Source organism: Polyodon spathula, chromosome 19 (genome assembly GCF_017654505.1).
Source record: "Polyodon spathula isolate WHYD16114869_AA chromosome 19, ASM1765450v1, whole genome shotgun sequence".
Classification (NCBI taxonomy): domain Eukaryota; kingdom Metazoa; phylum Chordata; class Actinopteri; order Acipenseriformes; family Polyodontidae; genus Polyodon; species Polyodon spathula.
In genome coordinates this window covers 33,054,724-33,075,596 of record NC_054552.1, presented here as the reverse complement: position 1 = coordinate 33,075,596, position 20,873 = coordinate 33,054,724, and the positions used below count along the sequence as shown (strand labels likewise).

Genomic DNA, 20,873 nt, shown 5'->3' with positions numbered 1-20,873 from the left:
GAGGTCCTTGATTGGCGAAGCCCCCTGTCATTTCCTTCTGGTTGACACACAGCAGTGTCAGTTGTGACTCCTGTTGTCAAGCTTTCACTGCGGCAGCTGATTAGAAAACGCTGCGAAATTAGAAATAAGAGCTCAGACGAGAGCGTTACAAATCATTACTTTGTTATTAGCATTCTCAGCGGGTTGCTTTAAATACGATAGCCGTTCATTGAGCAGCAGAGGAAGGACTGTCGAGCACAACGAACTCGAGTCTGAATTATACAGAAAAATGCACCGAGGAGATCGATAGGGTGATTGATCACACTGTGCTCATACCGCTCCATATCCGTCATTTCTACACACTTCACAGTGCAATGCTTAACAAATAAAAGGTGAGCAAGCGAGGTGTAAGCACGATAAGACGAAAATCAGTATACAAACAGTTAAAAATGTAATAATAATAATAATAATAATAATAAGGTATAGAGGTTTGTTTTTACCGTTTTTGTTTTGTTTGTTTTTTTTTCAATCGGAAATCAACATTTAATCTTGCGAGCGTTGGGTACACCCCTTTGGTTATTATCTTTTGTTTTTTTTTAAAAATCAGTCTCAAGGACTTTATTTTTTTTTTAACTCCCAACAAATTAAATCTTCCCGATCTTCGTTTTATTGTGCTATTAACTACGGTAATCTTGAAATCCCGCAGAATCGCGTGTTGGGATTGTGGTCGCAGCAGTAATATTATTCTGAGAACAGAGAGTTTTGATAAAAACCCGATCTGTTTCAATTAGTACTGGGACAAGGGTTTAGTTGTTTACATTCTCGGCAGGTTGAATTAATCTAAAATCAGAAGCGTAGTCCGACTGAATTAAAATCTCGAATCACACGTATTTTATAATTATAATTAGCGCACCCAGGCAACCTCGCCCAGTTCTGTTTGGATTTCGTGGTTGTTGTCGGTCGGGTTTCCCAATGGTTGGGTTCGGAGCTAACCGGAGGGGGGGTCGCCTGCCTTCCTTCATCCTCGTCGCCCTCCTCGTGGTCATCGCCCTCCTGTCGTTTAATTACTGGAACCTCCTGAACAAGCACTCCCGGGTTCAGGAGGAGCTGGCCGAGGTGCAGGTGCAGGTGACGCGCACGGAAACCGCCCGGGGCCGGCTGGAGAAGCGCAACTCGGAGCTGATGGTGCAGGTGGACACGCATAAGAAGCAGATCGACCAGAAAGACAGCGATTACATTTCCCTGGAGGCAAAGCTGCAGGCGAAAGATGCCCTTGTCAAGAAATGCACGGATGACAAGGTAGACATTAAATTGATAATTTGTGAAACCCTGTTCTGTTTGTACAGAGGGATTGTTGTTTTTCATAAAGCCTCCCCGCCACCTCCTCATTTGAACGACTGACCGCCCCACAAAAATACATATCATCAAACTAGCATTTAACGTGATAGATGTGATCAGTATGCATGTTCTGTTCAAGGTGAATTTTTCCAATTTTCCCTTTTTCCAAGCTGAATCTCAAAGTCTATCTCTTCTTGCCTGGGTTGCCAGTCCTACTGGTGCTGTATTGACAGAATGACATGATGTGCATTGATCATCAATCACCACCTTTCAATTGCAGATGTCTCTTGTCTTCAGTTCTTGTCTATATTTAAAGAGAGACACCCCAGGGAGGGGTCCTTGCTCTGTAATTTGTGGGCTGGATGTTCAGGCAGTCAGGCATGGTGGATGCATTTGAGCGTTTCAGTATTTGTTTTTTAATTGTACTGTAATGGTTTGATTCCAGGTTTTTGCTTTGCTTACAAAAGTAGTGTAGTTTCATGTTACAACAAGTGACCCAATTGTTTTTTTTTTATTTGGAACAGTGCTAGTGGCAGTGCTACATTACCCACAGTTGAACTCTGCTCATAGTACAGCCGCTTTAGTATAAATAGGTTCCGGTAGTGTAAACAGGTTTTAACTGCTGCAGGTGTAAACTGTCTCCGGTGTGACGCTACTGTACTTGAAGACTGGAGAATCCGTGTTTCTCACACAGCATCTTCAGTTATTAAGCACCTCACTTTTTCTTTTTCCAAACCTTTCCATTCAGTCCGGACCAGCACTGGTGATGAGTGCTATCTAATCAGGGACTGCAGTAAGACTCCCATTGCAATGGATTCTGAGCCATTCCATTGAGCTTCATGATCCACAGTGTAAAGGTGACAAGCTCAGATGTGTTTTATTAACATGCAGTAAAACCTGGAATGGATCAAAGTGCTTTGTATTGGGAGCTTTTACCATCCCTGCACATGCATTCCTTGGGTCTAATAAATCCTTTTTATATAGAGATTAACACAGTGTGCACACAGGATTCTTAATTGACATGTTTCAGAAAGTTCTTGCAGTCTCTTCGCATGTGCATCCTGAGCTGTAACAGAGCCAGTCATTCAATCATAACTTTTTTTTTTTTTTTGCCACAGGCAGTAGCGGCATGTTTGTGCTAAAGCATGTTTCAAATAGGAAGGAAGCTTATGTCCTTGCAGCTGATAAAGTACCTTTTGTGAAATGCAATCAATCTAGGCACCAAGGTCTTCACATTAAACTAGGAAGATTCTTGTCTAGAATTGTTGGAAAGTGGAGCTTTAATTGTCTCTTGTGTCGGTCTGTCACGTCTTGTAAAAGCAGTAGAAAACTCTGTTTTAAATGGCTTAGTGTCTGGGAGGGGGGGCATGTCCTTTGTGTGGTAGCTTTTGTATTTATGATTCACAGTTTCTTCTGTTGGCTGCGGTATGTTGGTTTATTATTACTTGTCCTGGATTTAAAAGTCATTTAACAGGTATGCTGCAGTTCTGTGTACAGTAGCTATGGTAACCAGATGATTGGTTAAGATGATGATCTGTCACATGTTTAATTACTGTTCCTTATTTGTTGAGACTAGCAGAAGAGTACCAGGAGATCTGAAGCTCAGGTGCTCAATACATTTGATGTTGCATCAGAGTTTGACATGCTTACTGTATAGCTTTAGTTCTTCTGCAGCTAATGTACTGTACCCTACAACAATAAGAGAGCGGCTTGATGAGCGATAACTTTCAAGTCCCAGTTCCATCAGTATGTAATTGTTTTAGATGAGGCATGTGCTCATGAACTCTCTGCACGCTGAGAGACAGACCTGCGCACACCTCTTAAAAGATTCTTAGATGTGAAGTTGTAAATTGCTTGCTGGCTGTGGCTAAAGTGCTTTTAGTGCAGCAGGCGACGCCCCTTCCTCAGCTCTTGTGAGGGTTCCCTTTTCACATGCAGTCCAAGAATGGATTCTCTCGGAGTCAACAATTCACAGTGTGCTTGTGAGGATGATTATACACGCGCCTCACCTAGCACTGACACTGCGGCTGAGGACACAGGAGCAGCTACTCCCTGTGACTTTGTATTTAGATCATTTCTAAGTCGTGTGTTAATATATGCAGTGAGCATTATCAAGGTTACGGTCTGCTGTATACACTCCATTGTTCTGTGCACTGAATTCCCTCAACAGGTGAAAAACAAGTAGCACCTAGTGAATCATTTTCGATTACCTTGGGTAGGGCACTAAGAAAATATGAGCTGCTCATCAAACATGCATTCATTAGTTTCCACGTAAATGTTTGAAAATGGTAAGTGCTTCCACGTGTGTTACTCTCTGACAGGTTTACGTACTGCGTTTTCTTTAGCATATCGCATGCGTATCGCAGTGTGTGCCATGGAGCAGGGCCTGTGAAACTGTTAGAAGGTCAGTTGGTTCTGCAGCTTTCTGGTCAATATGGCTGTATAACAGCCACCTACACAGAATGTCACCTTTTGTCTGTTTAAAACCTAATGGCAAGTTTTGCTTTAGTAAAAGGAACATGTTATTCACTTTTTCTTTTAAAGAAATGCTATTGTTTGCTTCCCCATAAAGTATGAAATATCTGCATCTATCCAGTGTTGGAATATACACAGTTTAGCATAGGGATGGTATTCTACCCACAGTCATAAGTAAAACTGTTATAAAACTTCTTACTCTGTATTATACAACAAGTTGTTTTAAAAAAACAAAAGAAACCAATTATCATTGGTTAGTCGTATACTGTATTTATGTAGTGTGTTTTTAATTGAAGTTTAAGGTACGTTTCTACTTATTGTCCATGATATCAAATGAGTTATTGCTTTTAATAATGGTAGATTGTATTTTTCTTCTTTTCATTATGTCTGTGTGAAGAAGTTGAATCAGTTTGTGTTCAAACACGCTGTACCGGAATCCGCTTGTCTGTTTTGGTGGCAATAGCGCCTAGACTTTCTCATGGGTTGCTTCTCCTGGAAATGAAGAAGCTGACGGGTCTTTTGGCTGCTCCAGTGTTTTCACATTCAGAAGGTGTTCTCTTATCACAGGCTGCCACTTTCATCTCTGCCATTTTACCTCTGCTGGCATTGACCGTGTTTTGAAAGACAGGAGTTTTAAGAAACAATTGAGAATGGGCTGTCGGACAGATTGTGTAAAAGAACCACTTGCTGTCGAGCTGAACTGCAGAAGCATCCTTTTGTATTGAGTGTTTCCATAGTCCTGGTTAAAACCTTCTTATTTGCATTTTGAAATCGCATGGTCTGAACAGTGACACTCGCAACACTGCGGGTTACTGTACAAAAGTCGAGGAAGATTAGAAATCGCAGAACAATACAGATCCAATACAATTTCACCTGCTACTGTATGAGTCACGTTAAAGGTTTTTACACCACAGCTACTGTGCTGTAACACAGCATATTGGGCATTCACACAGGTCCCAAACCACAGAGACGGTATTGATACAAGTAAACAGAGCTGCTTGAGCCAGTCCAGGCTTTAATCTAACTGAGCATTGTCACGAACGTGTTTCTACTGCCCACGGCAATAAAAAGAGAAAGAGGCTATTTGTTCATGAGGCGCTGTGATTGAGTTGAGGAGCAGCTCTTCAGTGTTGGATGCATTGCACAGATAGAATGTTAGCCAGATCTTCCGAGCGGCTTCAAGAAGTGTCAGCAGCATCTAGAGAACAGCGGTGTGCTGCCAGAGAAACTAAACCAGATCCACAGTGGCACATCACTAGATAGCGCTGTCTCTTAGACACTGCGGCTGATCTAGCCTGTGTTACACGTGTGGAAGGCTGGCAGCTGGAGCAGAAGAGCAGCTCCTGAGCTAGGTTAAAAGCACACACAATGAGCAAGCACTTTCCCTATTCGGTGCAAATAAGGATGTGTCTCACATTGTTCTGGCGTCTCTCACACACCCTTGTTTAAAAGGCGTTGATGTTTACATTGTACTTTGTGCCTCCTGTTAAGGCATGGTAGCTGACACTCTATTCCAGTTAAGGCATTTGTTTTTCCTAGCTGTTTCTACAGTAGCTTCTACAGAATGGGGACGAAACATGTAGACTAAGTTTTCAAAACTGTTTAATCTGCAAATTGTTATTGGCACATTTACTTTTTTTTTTTCTCCCTAGAAAGTGCTAGCTTGTCCCAACTGTGTTAAACCAAAAATAAACAACCATTTATAGGGGGTTTAATTAGTCTGTTTGTTTTCAAAACACATTGTGGTGACACAGCATTTGAGTTCTTGTTTAAAAGGTATTTGAATTGTCATTTAACAAGGAGGCAGTATTGCTAAAGCATGCTTTTTTCTCCAGTGTTCTCGATATAGCGCAGGTTAGCAGTTCTCACCGGAAGATGTTGTTAAGACAAGCTCAGGTCTGCCAAGCTGTCCTTAAGCCTCCAAGTGTATACGGAGCACAAATCACACGCAGAGCTGACCTTTAAGGATATGGGGGAGGGGGGGGAATATACAGATATTTATGTGTGTGTGTGTGTGAGTATGCAAAGATAAACTAAATCAAATTAAACAAGGTTGTGGGACAATGCTAATCAAATAAAGCAACAGTCAGTCATTGCACAAAGCTTTCGTTTGATCGATTTAGGAAAAACACTGTGAAACGTAAATGATCTTGAGCGCTTGACGTTGGATTTATGAGCAGTGTTCTCATCTAGTACTGAAGAGAAATGTGTTTGCCAGAGGTAAGGGTCATGTTGGTTTACAAGTGCTTGGAAATGTGAGTTCGTGAGCAGGGATGGTAATAGAGGTATTGATTAAGCCCAGGATTGATGTCAAAGCGCAGTGTAGAAGTACTATTACTCCACTCCTCTGTCATGTCAACACTTTGGATTTATTTGAATGTTGATCTCTCCTTTTCAAGGCACTAGGTAATGAAAGCGCTCTGCTGTAGGGTTGTGTTTCGGATCCATCATATAGTTTCTAATGTTGTGTTTTATGCTCCTTAATTTTTATTGGTGCTGATTTTTGGACAAACACAATCGGTGCCAGATCCAAAAAGACTGGAGAGGGAGGGGTTCAATTGAAACTCTTCATTTGTGTTTCAATGGAAACATGTGTCAACTGCCTTGGAGAATCGTAATCCTAATGCACACTCCTTGTTTTATTTAATTTAATTTGTTTCCTGCTAAATTCAGCCTTGACAACCGATTGCATGCTGTAATTGTATTCACTGCCACAGAAAAGCAAAGTTAATAAGCAGCTGCTACTGATGGTGTAGCAGAGAGGTGAAAGAATTTCTCTTTTTGCAACGCGGATCACATCTATTCATGTCCAGGTTGTGAGAAGGCTGGGTTACAGTAGTTGTTTTTGTTGTTTTGAATTCAAATGTAGCCTCTTTTTTCTTTCCTTTTCACTGGAGTTTTTTTTTTTTTTTTAAATGCATTGGGATAAATGACACCACACACCTCCACAATATGAAGAGAAGTGCAGTATGGAGCAAACTCAACCAGCACCCAACAGGAATGGGGTTGTAAGAAAAGTGAGGCTGGTAGGGTCAGCACTGAGACCTAGGAGGGGCTGCACAGTTTGGATCACATATTAAAAGAAAATGTGAACCTCAGACTGGAACTGGAACTGGCCTGACATGTCAGTTTTAAGTTCTTGATCTGCAGGGATTAGCCTTTGGGACGTCTGGTGCTGCTGGAAATGGATGATGGCTACCTGGCAATTAGCCCCATGCAGTGTCAGCAGTGATGAGCGCAGACAAGTAACACAAGCACAGCATTCATTGTACAGACCAGTAACACCTGTGCCTGGATATTTAAAAAAATAAATAAAAATGTAGTTGTCGCCAATGGTTTTTACCCCAATTTGAAATACCCAATTTATTATTTTTATCCCAGTTCACCGCTGCAACCCCCCGGCGACTTGGTGAGACGGAGGCTGACACACTTGTCCTCCAAAACATGACAATCCGTCATTTTTCACACTGCGGATCCACAACAAAGCCACCAGACCCATAGCGCAGGAGGACAACACAGATCTGAAAGGGTGCCTGCGGGTCTTTAGTGGAACCAATCAGCCACAGGGGTCGCCGGGTCGCGATGAACCGTGGATTGCCCTGCCGACCTAAGCCCTACCTACCCGGACAGCGCTCGGCCAATTGTGCGCCACCCCCTAGGAACCCCCAGTCATGGTCGGCAATGACATAGTCTGGATTTGAACCTGCGATCTCCAGGCCATAGTACGCCGAGCACCTTTACTAGAGGCACCACTCGGGAGCGCCGTATTTACATATTTAAAGTATGTATAGTTTAGTAGGACCACACCTCCCTGATCTGCTGAAGCACAGTGCATTTGACTAGTCAAGTGTGTGTTTTCTTGAAAGTTAACAAAAAGAAAGACAAAAAGCAAGACTAACAAAAATAACAATTTCCAGGCTGGGCAATGCCTTCACTGGATTTATCAAAATTCAAAAATCACACACAAAAAAACCACCAACCTGCTTCCTCAGCTCCCTCCTCCTTACTGGGAGGCTGAGGCCTCCTTTTATGCCAGGTGGCTAAATGATAATTGAATAATTACATTAGTTGATTGCTCCCACCTGAGGCAATCAACCTGGGCAGGGAGGAGAATTTAACTCCATCCCTGCCAGTATTTCTAAGGGCAGAGCCCTGCTCTGCCACAGTTTGTTTTTTGAGTTGGTATGCGGAATGCATTTTTGTTAAGTGCTGAAAACGTTCCAGTGAGGCTATGCACTATGCCCTCTCTTTGTTTCTCATATATAATCTAGCTATGTATCAGGATGTTCTGTCCATACCGCATGATGAAGCTGGCCCTAGAAGACATGTAGCTCTGTCACTGTGATTTATTATGAAGCTCCCTTCCATCGTACTGTGATTAGCAGCAGAACACACTATCAGTCTAATATATTGTGCATTCACGTTGAAGGCCACCTTTCTCGTTCCACAAGTGAACTTGCTTTTCTCTCCCAGTCAAGGTGTTGGAAAACAGGAAAAGGTTAATGGAGTCCTGGGTTAACTGCTCTGTGCAGAGCATTCCTCATTGTTGATGATGGCTTGCTGAACCAGACCCGAGCGATTTCTCAGTGCAACACTACGAACAGTCTATAATATTCCAGAAACTATCCCTGAAAGCCTGGGTCTGTATGTAATTTATACTGATGAAAATCATCTGGACTGCAGGATCAGTATCTAATTCGGTGTTTCACAGTGAGGCATGGTAACACAAAACTGTTTCTTTCCCGTTTCAAGAATGTTTTGATTGTGATCTGTGCTGTGAATGCAGTCAATTTGAGCTTTAATCATAGTTTCCAATAACACTGAAGACATCCAGAGTCTGCAGCAATTGTTTGATGCCTCGTCGTTGTAAATTGAATTTGAATTACAAGCAGTAAGATTCAGGCAGTGCTCGAATGGGAATGTAATTCTGAGTGAAAAAAAAAAAAGCCTGCGGGGTACAGTTCAGTGAAAAATGACTTTCTTTTCATAAACTTTAATACTAAGTACCGTTAGTGTTTGTCCTTTAAGAACAGTTCTGAACTTTTTATTGAGCAGTGCACCTCATGGATGTAAATAAGAAGGTTATAATAGAAGCCCTGGTGTTAGTGCAGAGAGGGGAAGTTGGCAATGTTGTCTTAATTGTAGAGCTTCCATCTAATGGATGTGTGACATTTAATGGATCATAACGCTTTCATTGAGGGCTGCAAACTGATTTCTCAAAGCATCCATCTCTTCTTACAGAGGACTGGCTGTTTAAGGGCAGCACTCTGATTTGACCTTCAAAACGAGAAGACAAGGAAACGATTGTATTCCTAATTTTGAAAGAACTTGTGTACGTGTCAGATTTCCTCATCTCAAGAAGTTTTAGTTTGTTTTTTTTAGGCAGTTAAGGTGTGGCTGGGTTGTTGGTGGTTTTTTTTTTTTTTTTTTTTTTTTTTAAAGCAAAATGAAATGCCATACACCCATTACTGTAGACTGACATTTCTGCACTGACTGAACTAATTCACATTTCGTTTAGAAAACCGTGTTCTAAAATACAAACAAGTAGTGAAATGGAATACGATACAGACTGTCAAATCAGGTGACTGAAGGGTAGGCTTACAAGTAAATTTAATGGAACAATTTGAATTGTATTATTTATTTGACATTTTAAATTGTTTAATCAGGGTGTAAACTAACATTTTATTTTCGCCTGGTACTGTGAAAAGTGGCATTGAGTGCTCTGCTATTTTGATTAAGTATGCTTCTGCCGTTTCAAGCAGTGCTGCTGAGGACAGGAGTTCTTGTTGTGCCAGGCGCTGACTGGATTCATTAAATTGTCTTTCAAGACCACTGCCAGTACGGCACCCATCCTGCCCACACTGGGGATTGCTATTACTTTCTGTATCTGCAGGCATAATGCTACTGCTGTAGTTGCTAGCAGTTTTTTCCTTGGGTCTTTCATGTAAATCACTTCCCTGTGATTTCTAATTGTCTTCATCTAGGTGGCACAAGGGAGTAGATGCACTGTAATGCTGCCGTGCTACAATAGAAGAATCATTGTTTTATAGCCTGAGCTTCACCTTCAAAATGCGCTGTTTTGTTTTCCCATAAAAAGCAGGGTTTTTTTTTTTTTTTTTTACTGTATCTCCTTTATGATCGTTGTGTTTTATAACCTATTGCAGGTCCTTCTTTTCCAGGTTGTGAGTCGTACTGCGAACCTGCCTGGCATACTAAACACAAAGGACTCATTACGTTTGCAACCCCATCCCGCTACCCTCTACTGTAGCTTGCAAGGTAGAAAAACACAGAGCCACAGTGCCAGGGCTAGTGTGAGGCAATACGAAAAAAGGATTTCAGATGGGTAGGGCAGGTCTGTCTCCAAGCCAGGTCACACTGCTGGAGGACTTTAAATTGTTCCTGTAAAAGTACTGTATGCTGGGTGGCTGAGTGTAAGCAGTGCAAGAGCTCTGTCATATTTCATAGCGCTCTTCCTGTGGCCGTAGTACTGTAGGTTAGTCATTCATTTTCTCTTGGCTCCCATCTGTAGGTCAGAGTGTGCTGTGTGCAGTCTGGTACACATCGAGACATTAAATACATCCTGCAGCGAACTGGGGCTTAAATCATTTTGGAAGCTGCTGCGTATGGCACAGTTTGCTGCTGCTTTCATCTTGCTGATTGAATTTTCTGTTCTGCTTTTATTAGTGGCATTTGCACAAGACACAGAAAAGAAACAGAACTGTGTTGGGTGTTAGTGAGCTGCGAATGTTGCTGCATGGAAAGCTGCTGTCTAATGCAGTAGTGTAGTTGAGCTGCTTAGTAGCAGTGTGGTTGATACACATCTGGGTCCTTTTGCTCATTCTGTTACTCATCCGTCATGAAAATTACTGTATAAAGCAATCTTAATTAAAAAAAATATATATAATACTGAATCTGACAATGTTATTATGTCCCCATTCCTAATTAACCCCAAATCTGATCTTTCTGCATCTGTTTGCAAAATGTGCCCATCTTTTAAAGGTCAGTCTTGATGATAAGTAATGACCCTTCAGTCCACTTTTACAGGAGTGTGTAACACACAGGTTCTCAGTGGAAGACAGAATCGGAGAACCACTGAGAACCTGTGTGTTACGCACTCCCGTTGAAGACATTCTGTCCTTCCCCTGTTCCCAGTATAGGTTGCTAAGAAACAATCAAATGCAATGTATAAACTCTGTCCTTCTGGCTGGGCTAGCAGGTGGTAAGATGCACATTCTGTTTTTAGCGACACTGTGTGCTTTCAATGTCTTTCATTGTCCTTCTCTTCCTCGGTGTGTTTCTGACAATTGCTTTCCAGCCTAATAATAGATACATTGTAGTCCGCGGGACCAACTTAGACTGATATTTCTGTTTTCAAAATTCAAAGAAATATTAATAAAAATATATATATAATATATATATATATATATATATATATATATATATATATATATATATATATTATATTATATATATTACATACATATGTATATATATACATATATATACCTATATATTTTGTGTATTGTGTTACACCGATGAAAAACAATGTGGCTAATGACTGATTACTGTTGCCCCAAATAAATTTAAATTGTCTTTAACAAAAATTTGCTAGCAAGAAAGTTTGGCGACCTGCTGACACCACACTTTACCTGTGTGGCGTGCTGGAGAGACGGGGTTTACCTGTGTGGCGTGCTGGAGAGACGGGGTTTACCTGTGTGGCGTGCTGGAGAGACCTGTGGGTTTACCTGTGTGGCGTGCTGGAGAGATGGGGTTTACCTGTGTGGCGTGCTGGAGAGACGGGGTTTACCTGTGTGGCGTGCTGGAGAGACGGGGTTTACCTGTGTGGCGTGCTGGAGAGACGGGGTTTACCTGTGTGGCGTGCTGGAGAGACGGGGTTTACCTGTGTGGCGTGCTGGAGAGACGGGGTTTACCTGTGTGGCGTGCTGGAGAGACGGGGTTTACCTGTGTGGCGTGCTGGAGAGACGGGGTTTACCTGTGTGGCGTGCTGGGTTGGGGTCAATTCTGTTTTTTTCAATTTCAATTCCCAGTTGGGAATGACATTGACTTCAACCCTGATGGTGTAAAGTCAGATCCAACATGTATTCTTCATGTTCAGATATTCTTACAAAATCGACAAATATTTGAAAAATGAACACGCTAAAAAACCCACCAAATTACTTTATAAGCAAAGGAGGGAAACGCACTGTAGAAATATATATTTTTGGCACACAATACCTTTTCATTTAACAATGTCTTTTATGAAGGTATGTATTTTTAATCCCATTGCTGTTTGGAGTTGTATTTCCTCCCATCCATCAAAGTGTGAAGAATTAAGCAGCACTTTTTTTGAATAGACTGTTAATGTGTTTTTTTTCTCTCAGATGAAGCTACTGAACGATGCTTCTGATCAGCAGGCTGAGACTCGTCATTTCCAAGGTAAGAGACTCCTCATACCCCTGGTATTCACAATGTAGCATTCAGAAGCATGTAGTACAGTTTATATACGTATAAGCTATGACCAAACATAAGGGAAGGCTGTTCCATTTACTGGAGATGTGCAAAAAGTCTTTCCACTTTTGAGATAGTGGTGTTTACTTTTGAATCAAATAGATTTTTAACCTAGACCTCCACCTGGTGGCTGAATGGCATAATTGCGCTGTGGTTTATAAGAAGGGGCTTCCTTCCAGTGTTTCTCTTTAAAGGAACACTGGTGCTCCCTCCCTCCACACAACCAGTCAATCCCATCATTGAAACGAGCAAGCAGATAAAGCCAAGGTGCTGCGATTGAAATCTGTAGGGAGTTATTCCTCTCAAAAAGGGATTGAAAACGAGAAGCAAAAAATAAGTGCTCTTGTGTTTGTGTGTTTCCAGAGCAGCTGACTGAACTGCGTCAGGAGTTTGTGAAACAGGAGGACCAGATCAATGAGTACAAGAGGAACAGCTCCTCCCTGGAGAAGAAGATGGCTTACGAGAAGTAAGTGCACTCGCCACAATCGGCGCTTATATATCAGAGATCCTGAGCCTCTGAGAAAGGTTTTAGTTTAACAATCCCGTATACAGCTGGATGATTTTCACTGTTCCTGTACAACTGTAAGTGCTGCAGCCAATTTCTAAACAAGTTTCTGTGGCTCAGCCTTTGTACAATTTGCACATTTTGCAGTGTTGTGTCTCTGTTTGTAATTTCAGTCTAAAGTGTGGCCAGCAGATAGCAGAGCTGAAAGAGCAGTACGAGGAGACCATTAAGAAACTCACCCAGGAAGTTGCTGAGCTGAAACAGGTAGTGATGTGGTTGCATGCTCTTGAAAACTGCCTCTCCCAGCTACAGACTGCAGAGATTCCCATGTATGGTTTAGCTGCATTTTTAATCTCGAGTTTTGTACAACTCAGACGCTCCGTACTGACTGGAGGAACCACCGGATTTCAAAAGTTTTAATGGGTGCATTGCTGCAAAAATTTCCACTGGCCAACTATTCATTTCTGCACAACTGTAATTGGTAGATTAAAATTTGACACAGGGTAAGCTAAATTGTGAACTGTTCCGCCACTGTGCTGATTTTATTAATTTAACTAATTAATTAAGTTATTTATTCTGCAGCTGAAATTCATTGAAAGTGATGTAAAAGAAGATAAATCTGCAGTCAACAATGCTGGCGATGTGAAGCCTGCAGGAAAGGACTTGGAAAAACAAGACAGCACCCACAAACTGGACAGTAAGGAAGGAAAAGATGGTGAGGGATTTTTTAATATATATGTTAAGTGTTATGTCTTTTAAATGTGAACATGGCAGAGATTGTTCTGTTAAGAAGATGCCAGTAATGTTCTATAGCACTGGTTATAACCCCTTCAGGGATGCTTTGTTTTCGCATGACTGTGTAGCAGTTCATGCACATCTGTAGTTTATCCTTTTGATAAGGATTCTATTTATTTGTCTGTTTGGATTCTCGATGCGCTTGACTTGGTGAACTCCAGTATAGATTTTACTGGAGACGGAGTGAATGCAGGAGTCCCTTTGTATCTGTACAGCAGCGTCCCCTGCTGCACTGTCTCTACAGATCATCCTTTTACAGTGTCTGATATTAATTGATTGGGGGCTTGTGTCTGTACTGAGTGTAATGAGAATATATGTCATTTGAGAACTGATGATATGGTGTAAATAGCTTTTATAGATCTGCTAGAATTTATTTTATTTATTTTTTGGTTTTCTTTTGTTGTCCACACACTAACACACATAAAATCAGATTATCAATAAGCTAGCACATCCCCAGAACACACACACACCGTATTTAATGAATATGACCTGCTGATGGAACAGTACTCCTCCTCTCTCCAGGTGATTCGGTGAAGCCCGGGGGAGATGCTGGCATGCCAGGGATAGAGGACAATGAAGTTGGGAAAGTTGAGGATACACTTTTCAGTAAGTAACTTTTACAATGCAATACAAATACATTTTATATAGCGCCCTTCACTCCCTGGCACCCCAGAGCGTTGTACAAAATTAAAAACAGAACAAGGGAGCTCACGTGTACAGTACACTCCAGCTACAACCCGTTGTATAGAAGCACATTCATTTAGACCTAATGCATCGCCAGAGAGTAGTGTAGTACTAGTTTAAATCAGGTTGATTGGTTGTATTTATTTCTTTGTCTACAGACCTGAAGAAGCCTGCTGTTACACTCATTAAAAAGGACACCAGCCCCCCCTCGTTGGCAGTCAGATCGCTGGGGGGGGTTCGGAAGATCCCTCTCGCACTCGCTCAGGAAGACAACCCAGCTGAGCAGCTCGAACCAAACCAGGTGCATCTCGATGCAGGCAGACCCAACCTGCTGCACCTGCAGAACCTGCAGAACACTATCCCTGGGAACGAGAAGCTCAACGAGGAGCTGGGAGAGCAACCCAAACAACAGGAAGGTACAAAACCGCTGGGCTGGGCTGGGCAGTCTAGCATCCATCTGTTTGACATATATATATTTCAAGACCTATAATCAGGAATTTTGTACAGGACTGACCTGTATTCTATAGGGAACGAGGAATTATTTAACAGCAAAAGCTGTTCTGATTCCATTGGCAATCCCAATACAGAGATCTCTGCTGTGTTATCTCTTGGGCTTTATTTTCACAGTCAAAGTGAGGTTGTGTTTTTGTGCTTTTAGGTAGGAGTTGAGATCCACAAGCAGGTATTCAAATATCTCCTCGGAATAACTATTAAACAGCTTGGACTTGGTTAATGACTCTGGCAGTAGCAGAGCAAATGTACTATTTCTTAATTGAACTGTGTTTAGACACGATTCTGAGAGCTCTGCTGTGTTTTAACTCGAATGGTCTTCTAACCTGCAGCACCTGACAGTAATATGATGCCTCAGCAGCAGCTTCCCAAGAACATCGCCCCACAGCTGCCACTGAACCAAGCCCAGGTGCTGCCCAACCCCATTGAACACGTCCAACAGCCTGCTGCAGGAGAGCACCACAAGCACAGGCAAAGTAAGAGCAGCTCCCTTTCACCACAACCTTGAGGATGGTGACAGTGAAAGGGAAAAGAAGCACCTCCTGGTGCCGAAGATCATGCATCACATGCTTTGTTATTTATTTAGACAAGGAGCTTTACAGGACCATTGGAGACTTGCACCAGTGTGTTACAACAGCCCGACCAGTTAGTTTTTTTTTATATTGGCATGAAAAAAATGTGCTTTCTTTTTAACTTATGTTATGGCGACACAAAGTGGCTTTTGACATTTGTTTTGCAATAGAAACTGCATTTTGAAACGCTTGCCAATGCTTTAAATTAAGCCCAAAAGCGTGTCCCTTTTGCCTGTTGCTTTAATCTTCCACCTGTTGGCACTTTTAACAGTTTCCCACCTGTGTCTTTAACCAACTTCTGAGTAATCTAACCCATGATTTTACAAACCCTATGAGATCTATCTGCTGTGGTGCTAAAGATACTGAACACTCTATTCAGTGGTGTTGGCTTCATAGAGGAGTCCTCTCTGCAGTGATCAGGGTGACTTTCCTATCTCTGTCTTTCCTTTCCTCTGTTCCTGACGGGGACTTCTCTGCCTTCACAGGCCGGTTCTTTGACGAGAACGAGTCCCCTGTAGACCTGCAGCATGGCTCTAAGCTTGCAGATTATAATGGGGATGATGGTAACGTGGGCGAGTATGAGGCTGACAAGCAGGCTGAGCTGGCTTACAATGAGGAAGAGGATGGTGATGGTGGGGAAGAAGACGTCCAAGGTGAGCTTGGGCCTTGTCTCCATGCCACTGAGTCTCACTCAATCCACCGTTGAGTTATCTGCCCCCCAATCCTCTCCATGCTGCTAACTTCAAAATGCAAACTTTATTTTTTTTTAAGATCTGTTTTATTTTTATTTTCGGTCAGTACTTGCAATAAGAGCCGTTACTAGGTACTCGTTGAATTGTAATGCCACAGGCCTCTCCTTGTTCCTGTGTCTCTGACCAGCACATTTAAAAACAGCTTTTACATTTTATTTTTCTGTATGTGTGTGTGTTTTGTGTAGGTCACTTATTATGATCCCATTCAAGTCAGCTCAAATTCTGTTGCATTCTATATATATATATATATATATATATAAATAAGGGAGAGTGGGAGCTTCAGAACTGTGTCCCTGCCTTGTACATTCCACAGAGTACAAGGCAGGTTGAGCTTTAATAATAATCCATGCAGTTCCTCTGTGCCGAGTACATGAATACATTGCAGATAACTCGGGTGGATCTGTTGCCCCTTGTCTGCATGCTTCCATCCAGCTGTGTGCGTGCGTTTGTTGCTGGCCTCGCTGCCCGCTGAGACTGCCTGCATTGAGCTCGCCTTGTGTTGTGGCCCTGTGTGTGTTTTTATACCTGCCTGTTCATATCTGTAGTCTCATAGCTGCTGCTGTGTTCTAGAATATAGTCTTATGTGTAACGTGCATGCTGTGTTGTTTTAAATATGGTATTAAGCCAGCATCCTTTAAACTACTTTGAGTGAAAAACAAACTTGTTGTGTAGTAACTAAACTCTGACCACCTGCGGAGTTCAATCCTGACACGCAGTTCTGCATTTTATTATTGATAACATTTCCACTGAAATGGTCTGGTCATATGTTTGTTATATATCATTGCGTGAACATTTGCCTGAGGTGAAATGTTTTATATACAGTTTCACTGTTCTAACAAGTTGATGAATGCCAACTTGCTTTTTTGTTTTACGGTACTGGCTATTTTATTGTGTTGGTTGCATCAGCTACTATTAACTACAGCACCTAATTCTGTGTGATTTCATTTGTATCCTACAATGCTTTAGAGTTTTAAACATAGTTCAGCAACAGTCCCAGTATGAGTGAATGAGTACTGTGTTTAGATGACTACACTTCTGTCATGTTCTGCGCTGCTGATGTTCAGCTATTGTTTGAGACTTTGCATGTGTTGGGATGGGGTTTGCTGTCATTCCACCAACTACTAGTAACTTCAACAGTTGCCTGGATCAGTTGCTTCATGGTGAATCTTAAGCTGAGGGAACACGAAGCTACTTTGTGGCTTGAAACTTGGTTTCAGGAGACTAGGTTTCAGGCCAATGCATGGCACACTAGGGGAGACTTGGGATTTGATACAACAAAGCTGCCTCAAACTAGGTTGCCTGGTCTCCTGGAACCAGGTCTCAAGCCACTGTTCCTGACAAAGTGGCTTTGTGTGCCCTCAGCTTTAGGGGTTGAGCAAGGTGACAAGTGCCTGCTACTAGTGTGGTTGTGTTTCAAGGATTAATCCTGGAAGTAGCTGTGGTGGAGTAGTTGGTGTATCTCTGATTTTAATGGAGGAGTCTCCTGGCTGAATATAAACCCTTGCAGCAATCTCAATACTTGGTCCATAATCGGTTCCATTTTAAATCATTTGTCACTTTCTTTGTTTTTTTAAATGATATTTTGTTTTGTTTTTTCTAGATGATGATGAAAGAGATGCTCAGGGGGACAATCCTATGGAATATGGAAAACGACATCCAACGAATGACGTCTTATAAACCTGGGACTGGAAAATTACTTGCAAGATAGAAAGAGAAGAAAAAAAATGTGACCCGTACCTGGCCTTTTATTTCACTGGTGCTTTGTGTCTCAACTTTAGGAGACTGTGAGTTCATGCTGCTTTGAAATGGAGCAGTGGCTGGCAGCGTAGATTCCCGTTTTTCTTTTTTAAAGGTCAGCATAGGCTGTACTGTCGGTGGTGGTCAATGAAGAAATTGTGTAGGACCTGACACTTCCTCTGTATATTCTTGAATATTCTGTATGTTTTGGGGTTTATGATTAAATACCTGTGTCCATGGTTATTCTATACAAAAGTATAGAGCATACATTTAAATGTAAATTATTTCTGATTTTGAGATGTTTTCTTTAACAAAATCAACAGGAGAAAAAATATAGTAAGAATGTATCCAGTTTGTGTTCATGCGAGTGTTTTTATAAAAACAAAATTGTAGAATTATTTGTAATGCTTAATTTTTATAGGACATTTTTCTGAGTTTTGTCTGTCAGTTTGCTGGTTAAGGAACCTGTATTGCTCTCTTAGATTAATGGGGGGAGGGGGGAAAGATGGAACCTGGCATTTGGATCTTATCCCATGGTGGCGCTGTTTTTCATGCCGGTGTAGACATACAGGAGAGACGTCAAGAGGAGGTTGGCTTTATTGTGCTTTTCTTTTTCTGTACGATGCCACGGTATCCATTTCAAGACGCTTGCTGAACAGAGCAAGAAAATGAACGTGTTTTCTCAAACTGCAAGAAGAAGAAAAGAAATTCTCAAACCGGACATTTGTCAAAACGCTTCCTTTTGCCCATATCACAGTTGTTCCGAAGCTCCGCTCACACATGGTGCTTTTACCCAGGAAGAGCACATCTGAACACAGACAGCAAGGAACTCTATATACACAGCTGATGGCTGAGTCCAAGACTGAGGTCAGTTTCCTTTTTTGAGACAACAACATGTTTTGTCTGGACGATTTGGGCCGTGATCGTGGTGCGCATTTTCCCTGAGCAAGGATGCTGTAGCATGCGATGATATGAATCTGTAAATCCATCTGCTAGGTGAGCACTTACAAATACAGCAATATTAGTAAATTAGAATTAAAATTCTAATGTGAACCTCACACCTCCGACACCAGCGTTGAGTTTAATAAAGCTGACATGGGCGAGAGAAGGTCTGGAATCTCTTGCTTTAACATACCAAGGTAAATTTGGGGTGTAGAAATAATGTTTGTTTGTGACTGTAAATAGAGGCAGGAAGTTGTTCAGTTTTAGATAATTAACCATTGTTTTCTCTTTTATAGGATTAGGCAATGGATTTGGGTGGGGGATATCACAAAGGGAAAGGGACTACAGTGTAAACCATTAATATTTTAACTGTGAATAGTAAACAAGATCTGCCTATTGATTTGATTGTTTTGTTTAAAAAATTGAGTTAATAAACAGTGTATTAAACCATCACAAAGTACAATAAAATAAATTTACTGCAGTAGCCATTCTTCTAAGCTTACCGTAAACAGTGTCCTTAGCTGTCTCAGAAAATGGATGCCCATGCTTCTAAATTGTGTTGTCAATACGTGCTTTACACCCGAAACTGACCACATCACTGCGACAGGAACAACAACACAGTGATGGGAGGTGTAGGATTCTGGTTTTGTATGGCAGTTAACCTAGAAATCTAAATGACAGTAAAGTTCCAGGTATGACTGTGTTAAAGTTCAAGGTTTTATACATTCTGTGTCATGAGGTACAGTTATTTAAGCCATGGAAACAGTTCCAGCTCCCGGGTCGAGAAGCCAGAGAGTTATATCAATTTGTGTGTGGAGATGTTGGTTTGAAGTAATTCTAGAGTGACCTGCAGTGTCTTTTCTAGGGGTGTACTGGAAAGGAAAGTCCTTGTAAGAAATGGCATGCACCTTAATATTAGATCTCATCTGGGATTCCATGTGAAGGCATATTTTATTCCATTTAGAAGGAAACTCGCCCACAGTGTACAGTGCACTGTTTTTTAACCTGTCAAAATAACTCGCATTAGAGATTGCATTTGCGGTAAGAGCAAGAAAGATATTTATTGTAAGGGATTGCTCATTGTAGAGAGCTGGCTGCTGCACATGAATTTGCACAGACTTGTTCTCCAGATATCTGTAACTTTCCCAGACATATAGAAGAATTTTAGGTCTGATTTGAAGCTGTCCCAACATTACTGGCACTGTAAAGCTACTGCATGAATTGATTGATGTTCCTGAGCTGTTTGCAAGATTTTTTGAATAAAGGTTATTTTTTTTTCCCCCCTTGAATGGAAGTGGTTGTATGTGTGTTTTTTTTTTTTTCTTTCCCAGTTTCAAAACAAGATGAGAAACAGAACCTTTTAATGTAGTTAAGTTTGATTAGCTCCGTTCTAAACACTTAAAAGTGGTTGTTTGTGACAGCAGTGGTAATTGATCTCAAGAGGCCTGTTTAGAGGCACTGGCTCAACCAATAACAAATTGAAACAAAATATCTGCAGCAATTTAATAGTATAAGATAATATACTGGTAATGGTTTTTTTTTTTTTTTTTTTTTTTAAGAAGCACAAATCGTTATTGTTTGTGTTTGGTCTGTACCATCAACACTCCTTAAACCTGTAGCCTAGTACAGAATTTGGTATTTTCTAAAACATGATGTACACAACAGGGAGGTGGGCAAGGGTGTTATTTCAATACAACATCTTTAAGCTCTTTATTAGATAAGTTGGAGGGTTTGGAACACTCGGCCCTGATCCAGCCAGCTGTATCATTCATAATACATCACCATGGCAACAGCGCTGCATATTTGCAAGTGCATTCCCAGAACTGCGTTTGTTTCTGCCGCCGGGAGCGCAAGTCAAGCAGAAGCACTCTGAGGACTCTCAGGATGAAAAGAAGCGTTATTCTTTCCTGGAATATTGGCGTGTGTTTTACACAAAGCAGGCAGGTTTAACATGAGGATATATATATATATATATATATATATATATATATATATATATATATATATATATATATATATATATATGTATGTGTGTATGTGTGTGTGTGTGTATATATATATATATATAATATATAT

The 20,873-nt window shown here is 41.3% G+C and overlaps 1 protein-coding gene across 2 annotated transcripts; it reads left to right on the top strand.

Moving 5' to 3' along the window:
- Nucleotides 1-45: 45 nt before the first annotated feature.
- Nucleotides 46-20,086, top strand: LOC121294660 (protein GOLM2-like). 2 transcript variants are annotated; one of them, XM_041218617.1, is made up of 10 exons: nt 46-1,278; nt 12,174-12,228; nt 12,664-12,766; nt 12,979-13,069; nt 13,388-13,520; nt 14,123-14,206; nt 14,443-14,700; nt 15,127-15,270; nt 15,852-16,019; nt 17,719-20,086. In XM_041218617.1, exons 1-10 carry the CDS (start codon nt 952-954, stop codon nt 17,793-17,795), a joined length of 1,440 nt encoding a protein of 479 aa, XP_041074551.1. In that variant the 5' UTR covers nt 46-951; the 3' UTR covers nt 17,796-20,086. The 2 variants fall into 2 exon arrangements, with proteins under 2 accessions (XP_041074551.1, XP_041074552.1); XM_041218618.1 differs by lacking the exon at nt 15,852-16,019 and having other exon boundaries at nt 47-1,278.
- Nucleotides 20,087-20,873: the final 787 nt, after the last annotated feature.